This window comes from Prinia subflava, chromosome 1 (genome assembly GCF_021018805.1).
Source record: "Prinia subflava isolate CZ2003 ecotype Zambia chromosome 1, Cam_Psub_1.2, whole genome shotgun sequence".
Lineage (NCBI taxonomy): Eukaryota > Metazoa > Chordata > Aves > Passeriformes > Cisticolidae > Prinia > Prinia subflava.
The window spans coordinates 1-9409 of NC_086247.1; the positions used below are offsets into that span (position 1 = coordinate 1).

Consider the following 9409-nt stretch of genomic DNA (forward strand, 5'->3'; position numbering starts at 1 on the left):
TAAACTCTATTAATTCAGTAACCTAAACACGACAGCACCCCAATTAAGCAGAATTACATTAGCCTGGTTTTCTAAGGGGGAAAGTGGTTTTAAATTAAAATAATATTGGTATAATTTCTCTTTCTCTGTTCTTTTGTGGGGTTGGTGGATTTTTTTTTTTTTTTTTTTAATGTTTGTTTTGTTTTGGATTTCTTTGTTACTAAACAATGAGAGTTACAAGATCAAGTCTACTTTGTTTTCTCGCTACCTGTGAAATACACCTCGATTTCAAGGTAATGTTCCTGATCCTGTAAATGGCTACAATGAGAATTGTTCGGGGGAAAAAGGAAAAAGAAAAAAGAAGGCCCCTTGGTCTTTAGAGCTTTCTCTGTTCAGGATTTCTAATTTAGCAGAAAATACAGAGATTTCTCTAGCTGCACTCTCAATTCTATCCGGACGTGGAGTGGACATGGATTTCATTTGTCACCTCCTCTGTTCCCACCAGCCAAACTTCTACATACTTGGGCTATAAAAAAGTAGATAAAAGAGTAGAGAGAGAGGAAAAAACCAAACCAAACCAAACCAAAGCAAAACAAAACACACCAACACAAAGAAAACATGAAGAAAAAAAAAAAGTTTTCAAATAAAATTTCAAGTAAAACACAGAAAAAAATAAAATTAAAAAGTTAAAAAGGAAAAATTAGAAAGAAAATAAAAAGCAAAAATAAAAAGGAAAAAATTAAAAAAGAAAAAATTAAAAAGGAAAAAAATAAAAAGGAAAAAATTAAAAAGGAAAAAGTTAAAGAGAGAAAAAAAGAGGAAAAAATAAAAAGGAAAAAAATAAAAAGGAAAAAATAAAAAGGAAAAAAATAAAATAGGAAAATTACAAAGGAAAAATTACAAAGGAAAAATTACAAAGGAAAAATTAAAATAGAAAATTTTTGAAAGAAAAAATTTAAAAATACAAAAAGACCTCACTTATTAAAAAAAAACCCTACATAAAAAATTCAAAGTAATTAAAAATAAAAAAGTATAATCAACTTTACAAAGAGATTCATTATGGCAATTCAACACTTAGCAAGTTTCCCTGGGAATTTACAGACTTGTGGGCATATGGTGCTGAACAATGCCTGATTTACCAACATGAAATTGGTACATTTCCTTGGCAATGTGCCCTGAGCAGTACAAAAATTCCAATCAGCATGGAAAATATGAAAAAAAAAAAAATCCTTTACTAAAATGAGAGAGAGGAAAACCAGCAAATCCAAGGAACAAAGAACATCTAAATCCCAGCTTGCCTGGAAAACAAGCTCAGGAATTTCTAACAAGGAAAACTTTTGCAGCTTTGGAGGAATTTGGTGCAAGTTCATGGAATGATGATTTCAAATCTGCTTCCCCTGCTCTGATTTTAAAGGGAAGCGGCATTAAACACGTCAAGTTACTCCTGTCCAAGAAGGATCCCTATTTTGTGTGAGTAACAATCCCAAGAAACTCCAGTCTTACTTGTATTTGACATCTCAAAGTCTCAGCAGAGTTGGGAAGTTTCAATGAAACAAAAGAGCCACAATGCCTGGAACAACAAAATTCTCCTTGGCCAAAATCAGGACATTTATTTACAAATCCAGGGAGGAGGAGGAGGAGGATGACACCAGGAACACACTCCAGCTGAAAGTCACCGTTTATTGGAAAAGGCAGGAAATAAAATGGACACTCTCTGGTTCTGCTCCAGCAATTCTCCGGGAGTTGGAGAGAAAAGTGGGAACCTCAGACCGGGACAGGGCATTCCAGGGGCTCTGCCTCGCAGGGGCTCTCTCCTCTTTTGCCAGCTGCCTGCAAGAGGAAAAACAACGGGAGTCAAGTGTCAAACCTAGGCAGGATGTCCTTGGTTCAGGCAGATGGAACAGGCCCCCCCACAGAGCGAGTCCAGGCTGGGCGCTGGGGAGCTCCGGCAATCGGGGGCCGCCCGTGGCACCAAAGGGCTGGAAAAGCAGCCCCGGCTGCGCTGCCCGGGTTTGGTGCCGGCACACGGCAAGGTCTGGCCACAGGGGCAGCACTCAGTGCTGGGACCGCAGGAGAACGGCCCAAAGCCGGGTCCAACATCCAGCAGTGCAGGCAGCACACCCCGGGAGAAACTCGGGGGGAGAAGCCCCCCGGATGCTCCCTGCACACTCCACGTTCCCGGCCTTTGGCAGCTGTGCCAGGGCCTCCCTGAGAACACCGACCTCACCGTGCAGCTCCTGCTAAATAGGAGAACCTGGGGAAACCACGCAGAAATCCAGGCATTTCCAGTTCTTGAGAGCCAAAGCGGCAGCAAAATGGGTGCAAACTTCGTGCTGCTGCGCGAAGGGAAAACAAACCCAGTGCCTCCCACAAATTCAGGTTTATTAAAATAATCCCGGTATATTTTCTCTTTCTTTGTTCTTTTAGGCAATGGGTTTTGGGGCTTTTTAGTGGTTTTTATGGTTGTTTTGTTTTGTTTTCAGACCCTGAGTCTGAAGGTACTGGTTCTGCTCAGAACAGTTCATTTCCAAAAAGCAGTGAAACTAGGAAAGGTGCTTCCAAGAAAAACGTGGCCTAGGAGACACATGCAGCTGGGTTCCACAGTTCCAGTCCCCCTCCCAAAGGCTCAAGATATTTCTGTACTTGCAGCACAGGACTAGGAATCAGGGTGAACGCAAACTGGTTTGCTGGCTTTTCTTCTGCCAGAGATACAGAGCGGAGCTTTCCTGTTCCTCGGTTTCTTTTGTGTGGTAGCAGGGGTAATTGCAAGTGTTAAGAAAGTGATCAAAAATATCCATAAGCCTTCTTATAGTGATTAAAAATATCCATAAGCCTTACCATAAGGTAAACTCAAGACAATTGCTGCTGCCTCTATTTATCTGTCTTTTGAGTTGCTCACAAGGTGATCCTTCGCAAATGCTGGCGCTGACAAATCCAGCAGATACATACAGCAGCCCCAGAAGTATGTGTGGGCATTTATGAGTATTGATGTGGGCACTTGCCTCCCAGATTCTCATCTGCATGGGAAATAGATGGTTTGACAGGAACAGATCCTGTCTCAGCTTGGCCAGTCCCAGCTGTCTCTTACTAAAGAGTCACAGAGACCAGGAATGCTCAGGCAAGAGGTAATTCCTCAGATTTGCTGGATGTAAATTTGGGAGAAACATGGTAACTCATAGCTTGTACTGCTGGAACTCCCTCAAGATCCAAACCACAGGCTCTGTTCTCCTGTGTGCTGCTACCAGTGGGGCAGAGTGGGGAAATTCATTCTGAGTTTTTGGAGAAAACTTCAAATCTCACAGTAAGTAAGTAAGTAAGTGCTAGGTAGTGTTAGGTAACAAAAAAACCACAAACAAATCCCAAACCCAAAGAAAGGGCTCAAACCTGATCTCAGCAATTCTTTCCATTCGATTCTCTCCTCGCTTCTTTCATCCTGTGAAAGCTCACCCGGCTCTAACATTCTCTGTCCACACAGTAACTCTTTCCAGCCTTGGTCAGTGTCAGAGCCACACACTCAGCTTTGGCTGGACAACCTTCAGCTTCCACAGTCCACTTCCTCAGACTGTTCGCTCCCAACTCTTCCTACCTGCAGTCACAAGATTTTAGTAGAGCAAAACATCAACCTGATTTACCATGATTCATTTATGATTACTATTTCAAGATAAAGTTACAGCAAAAGCATTAAGTCCATTTCCACAGGAGGCAGAAGAAACATGGCTAAAAGTTAAATGAAGATCTGGAGAAGTGAATCAGAACGAACTAGAAACAACTGATCCAATTTCTGAGACAGCCAGAGGAACCTAATGCTGTGCTTGATAAACAGAAAATGCTAACTACCAAGAAAACTGAAGGAAAAGTGGCTAAAAGTCTTGCAGAGCACAAGACAGCAATTACAGGAAGCAGTCCAGTACATGTTACAATGCACTGAATTGCTCTGAGTGGAATAAGCTGTTCTGCAGAAACCATTGAAGCATATTAAGACTTCTCAGAGGTGATTTCAACAAAGAATGATGTAAGGTTAAAACTCACCCTGTGCGGCACCTCTTGCAAGACAGCTGGGCTTTCAAGAGGAAGCGGCTCCTCATGAATGCGAGCTTGCTTTTCCAGGGTTCCTGGCCTACAGCTGAGATGCCACAGGTTACATCAGGTTACAGAGCACTTCCCACTCTGAAGCCAAAAATCCAAACACAGCACTCCTTTAGAACCCTGAGAGACAGCCGTGGATTCTGGGGATACGGGATACAGTGAAAAATGGCACCAAGACACCAAGAACAGTGCAGTGCTGGCAGGCAGAAGCAGCATCCCTTTGCCAGAAAATGCCATTCTGCAGCCAAGTTAGTGCATGAGAGAATTTTACTGCCATGCAATAAAAAAAGTACTCTAGCAGTGGAATGAAGAAAAAAATCTCCAAACCCTGTCCAGAGTACCAAGGGGAATATCCACAGCAATACAGCAAAATAAATGGGAACTTCAGAAAAAAAAAGAGACATTAAAACCAGTCCAGATGAACAACCACTGTCTATTAGGACAATGCCTGCACAAAAGGACTCTGGTGCGGAGCCTTAATTGAGGATACAGTTTTTAATAACCACTTTGAAGTGCTATAAACCAACTAAACCCAAGCACACTTTCATTTTCTAGACAGATTTTAAGACAGCTGAGTGAGAGTCTCAAGCACGTACTCAGCTGTCAGAGTTGCCTTTGCCCATCTTAGCAAGGACAGAGCAGATGTGGCCAGCACAGGGCAGAGCCACCCCAAGTCCTGCCCGAGCCCCTCTGGCCACACTCCCTGCTGATAATGCGGACCCTTAACAGGCTCCAGCCAGGCCTTTTTGGTGCTTGGTTTGTGAACTCTTCCAATCAAATGCGAAGGAACCCTCTAGTGCCCTGGACCTGGTGATATTTTCTGGGCTGGAATGCAACTTCCCACACAAAAGGCAGGCCAGGTTGGTTTGTTTTGGTTCTTTTTCTAGGATGTGCCTTACACAGGTGATGTTCCCTACAGCTGAGCACTGGGATGCCAACAGCATCAATACAGAAAACCACCGTGGGACAGAGCAGCAGAAGAAGCTCCCTCCAGCCTTGCCAGAGATGTAACAGGAGCACCCTCAGTGCCATGCCTGGTGAGGTCAGTGGAGCTGGCAGGCTGACCCATAAATATTCTGCACTTACCTTTCAACAGAGTCAGTACGGACACAGAACAAATCCCTCTTGCAGTCGAGATGCCTTGAGGCGTGCATGTATCTGCTGCCAAGGGTCCTGGAGCAGCCAGAGCAGAGTAGGGTTTCTACCATGCTGCAAGCAAGGAATAACATTTATTCAGAAGAAAATAAGGCACCTCTCCCCATCCCTTTTCTTAAAAATAAAAAAAAAATTTAAATCATGCATTAGAACTTTTTTAACCTTTCATTCATGCTTTACACAGTATAAATGATGAGCACTCATCTTTTAGCCTGAATTTGCATCAGCTCCTCAGGCTGGCTAACCTCAGCAAGACCAAGACCATCAGAATCGCTGAATTGTGGAAGGGGCCTTCAAGCTCACCCCATTCCACCCCCGGCCCTGGGCAGGGACAGCTTCCACTATCCCAGGGTGTTCCAAGCCCCGTCCAACCTGGCCTTGGGCACTTCCAGGGACACAGAGGCAGCCACAGCTTCTCTGGGGAACCTGTGCCACGGCCTCACCACCCTCGCAGGGAAAAATTTCTTCCCGACATTTAATCTAAAGCTGCCTCCCTTGTCCATCACTACATGTCCTTGTGAGAAATCCCTCTCCCTTAGGCCATACGCGGCTTGTACAGCCCACCCCAGATAAGTGCTCCAGGGGCTCTCGGGCCACACGAGCGCTCCGGGCCCTTTGCCGGTCCCCAGCGCCGGGAACCCCCGACTCCCCCGGGACTGTGTCCAGCCAGGCCCGGCCCTCACCATCCGCACTCTCCGGGGAGCTCGGAGCCCTTCCGCCCCGGGTCCACAGCGACGCTGGCGGCCGCAGCTGCGGCGGGAGGCAGGGAAGGAGGCACGGCGGCAGCGACCGCGGCGGCGCGGGGGTGGCAGCGCTGGTACTCACTGCGCAGCAGGATGGGACCGCTGTCCTCGACACTGAACCCCAGGTGCGGGTGTCGCCCACGGGGCGCCTGCAGCCGGCGCACATGAACACCATGGGCGTGGGGGCCGCGTCCGCCCGCCGCTCCTGCTGCTGCCGGGCCCGGCCGGCGCCCGGCTGCAGCAGCGACAGCGAGCGCTCCAGCTCCGGGCACAGCGCCATCGCGTCCCGGCCGCCCGCCCGCCGACGGGCCGGCAGCGAGCCCGACAGCGCCTTGGAATCGCCCGCCGAGAAGGCGGCAGTGACGGCGCACACCGCCCCGGGACCGCCCCGGGACCGCCCCGGAACTGCTCCCGTTTTTTCTTCCTCTTTTTTTTTTTTTTTTTTTTTTCCCTCTTCCTTCTGTCAAACAAAGAGGAAAGATGTCTCGAATACACCTGCAGCAGAGCCTTGGTTCGGCCGCGGCTATAGGGTCCAAACCGGGCGAACTCGGCGAGGTTCGGCGGGGCTTGTTCGGTTCGACTCCGTTCCAGTCGGCTAAACGCGGTTGGGTTCGGCTGTTATCAGTTGCACTCGGCCATTTTCGGCCGTTCAGCTTAACTCGGCCGATCTCGGCAATGCTCGGCTCTTTTCGGCTGTTCGGAGATCCTCGGGTGTTTTCGGCTCTTCGGCTACACTCGGATCTAACCGGCACAGCTCGGCTATTACTGGATGCAGTGCCTTAGATTCCGCTCTTCGGGACAGCTCGACACGGTCGAACCGCACTCGGTGCCGCTCCCCGCGCTCCCGCAGCTCCGCTCGGCTCCCTGAGGGCGGCGCGGGCCGGGCCGAGGCGCCGCACGGGCAAGCGGGGCCGGCTCCCTTTAAACACGCAGCGCTCGGTGTTTTCCTGCTGCCGAGTCCCGCGGGCGGCCCGGCCATCGCACGGACACGGCCGGGAGCGCGGAATCGAACAGGAGCTCCCGGGCAGTGACTGCACTCGGGCACTAAGAACCAGCTTCCAGCCCGGGGCCCCTTGGGGCCGGGCACGAGGCAGAGCTGCAGTACCGCGCTGTGTCCACAGGGCGGCAGCACCGCGGCCCGGCCCGGGGCTCCCCGCCCGTCGGGGACACGCAGAAAGGGACCCCCCAAAGAGAACGTGCACAGAAATCCCCTAAGAGAAACGCCCCGAAAGACACCCGGCAACCGCTTCAAAGACAACCCCTGCCACCAAGCCAATTCAAACCAAAAAAAACCCCTCTGTTTTAAGCTCTATTCCATGATTTCTTTACATTCATTAGTTTTATATTGATCATTACCCTGTCTTTTTTCTAGTCATATCTATGGATATAATATATAGACTACTGTATATAATATAAGTAATGAGAAATATTATAGATTGTATTTATGTCTATTCATGATATCATTTTTCATATTTATATTTCTGCTGTTATTATATCTATTCATATTTTTATATTTCTGTACTTATTTTTCAAAATTCGTGTCTATTTCTGTATGTTTAAAACTCTGCTAATTCATTAACCTAACACGTCAGCACCACAATTAAGCAGAATTACATTAGCCTGGTTTTCTAAGGGGGAAAGTGGTTTGAAATTAAAATAATATTGGTCTATTTTCTCTTTCTCTGTTATTTAGAGTGGGTTTTTTAATAATATTATTTGTTTTGTTTTGGATTTCTTTGTTACTAAACAATGAGAGCTACAAAATCAAAAGTCTACTTTGTTTTCTTGCTACCTGTGAAATACACCTCGACTTCAAGTTACTGCTGCTGATCCTGTAAATGTCTACAATGAGAATTGTTAGGGGGTAAAAAGGAAAAAAAAAAAAAAAAAAAAAAAAAGAAGGCATTTTGGTCTTCAGAGCTTTCTCTGTTCAGGATTTCTAATTTAGCAGAAAATACAGAGGTTTCTCTAGCTGCACTCTCAATTCTATCCAGACTTGCAGTGGACATGGATTTCATTTGTCACCTCCTCTGCTCTCACCAGCCAAACTTCCACATACTTGGGCTATAAATAAGTAATGAAAAAAAAAGGGGCACAAAGAAAACATGAAAAAAAAAAATTTGAAATAAAATTTCAAGTAAGACACAAAAAGAAAAATAAAAGGAAAAGTGAAGAAAAAGGAAACGTGAAGAAAAAGGAAATGTGAAGAAAAAGGTAAAATTTACAAAGGAAAAATTTACAAAGGAAAAATTAAAATAAAAAAATTAGAAAGAAAAAATAGACCACATCCCTTATAACATCTACATACAAAATAAAAGTACACAGTAAATTATTAAAAACCACCTTAAAGCCACTAAACAGAAAAAAATTTTAAAAATTAAAAACTGCATCTAACAAAACACCCAAAGCTCCACCAGGCAAGCTGGCCTTACCAATCTGAACCCTTACATACAATAAACAAAAACAAAATCGCAATAATACCTTTCAGAAGTCTATTTTAAAAAGCTACTTAACTTAATTCTACCTCAAATACAAACAAATCCATCTTCTCTCCAAACCCAAATGACACAAAATAAATACCAAAAAATAAAACAAAACACTACATAGCACCAAAGAATGTAATATTATATGAAAACCACATATATATCTTCATTTAGGAAATAGCATAGCCATTTATATTCTCTACATTTAACTGTACCTATATATAAGTGCATATTTTTGTTTATAATATATGATTTTGAGCATTAAGCTGATGCTACAAAAGAAAATACAAAATGCCCTAAAATGATATTAGAATACGGTATCCTCTATCATCCTCCCCCGAGTTCTCTCTCGACTATATTGTCTAACACAAAGAAACCATTTTTTTACTTTTTTAAACGAGCATCCCATTTGTTTGCCAGAACCGCTGCTCCTCCTGAAACGATCGCGCTCCTCCCCCGGCGGGCAGGGGCGGCCCCGCGCTGGGCGGGGAGCGCCGGGCCGGGCAGAGAGCTCCGAGCCGCGGCTCCCGCCCGCCGGCCCGGCACGGCCCGGCTCGGCTCGCTTGGCTCCGCACGGCTCGCCTGGCTCAGCACGGCCCGATTTAAACCCTTCAAATGCTGCCAAAGCTGAGCTTTCCTTCAATTTAAGCCCTGAAACTGAGGCAACAGCAAGTACTCACCTCACCCTAAACCAATACAATGGCAAATAAATGTATTCTCCTCTTCAATTTAATCCCCGACAAGAACAGAAAAGGAGCTTGTTTCCTCAAATTAAATCTCTCCAATGATGGGAAAAGGGAGATTTTTACCTCAATTCAAACCCTTTAAAAAGAACAACAACAGGGCTTTGCACCCACTTTAGACCTTAGCATGATAAAAAAAGCGGGGGGGGGGGGGGTTTCTCTGGGTTGTTGTTTCCCTGAGATTCTCCTTGGGGTTGCTGGCCTCCAAGGTACTAAGGGT

General features: G+C 45.8%; 1 protein-coding gene across 1 annotated transcript; it reads right to left on the reverse strand.

Moving 5' to 3' along the window:
• Positions 1-128: 128 nt before the first annotated feature.
• On the reverse strand, positions 129-6942 carry LOC134561517 (collagen alpha-2(I) chain-like). Its single transcript, XM_063418622.1, has 6 exons — positions 6774-6942; positions 5904-6741; positions 5152-5274; positions 4009-4102; positions 3364-3565; positions 129-1809 (listed from the first exon to the last, which is right to left on the reverse strand). The coding sequence occupies exons 1-5, from the start codon at positions 6940-6942 to the stop codon at positions 3515-3517; spliced, it is 1275 nt and encodes a 424-aa protein (XP_063274692.1). The 3' UTR covers positions 129-1809; positions 3364-3514.
• Positions 6943-9409: the final 2467 nt, after the last annotated feature.

What these genes read in the sequence shown, in the direction of transcription:
- LOC134561517 (XM_063418622.1), bottom strand. Translation starts at nt 6,942, where the DNA reads ATGGCCGGGCCGCCCGCGGGACTCGGCAGCAGGAAAACACCGAGCGCT. An exon ending in GCACCGAGTGCGGTTCGACC is followed by an intron (nt 6,742 to 6,773) that starts GTGTCGAGCTGT and finishes GCGGAATCTAAG; the next exon opens with GCACTGCATCCAGTAATAGC. An exon ending in CGTACTGACTCTGTTGAAAG is followed by an intron (nt 4,103 to 5,151) that starts GTAAGTGCAGAA and finishes GTGGCATCTCAG; the next exon opens with CTGTAGGCCAGGAACCCTGG.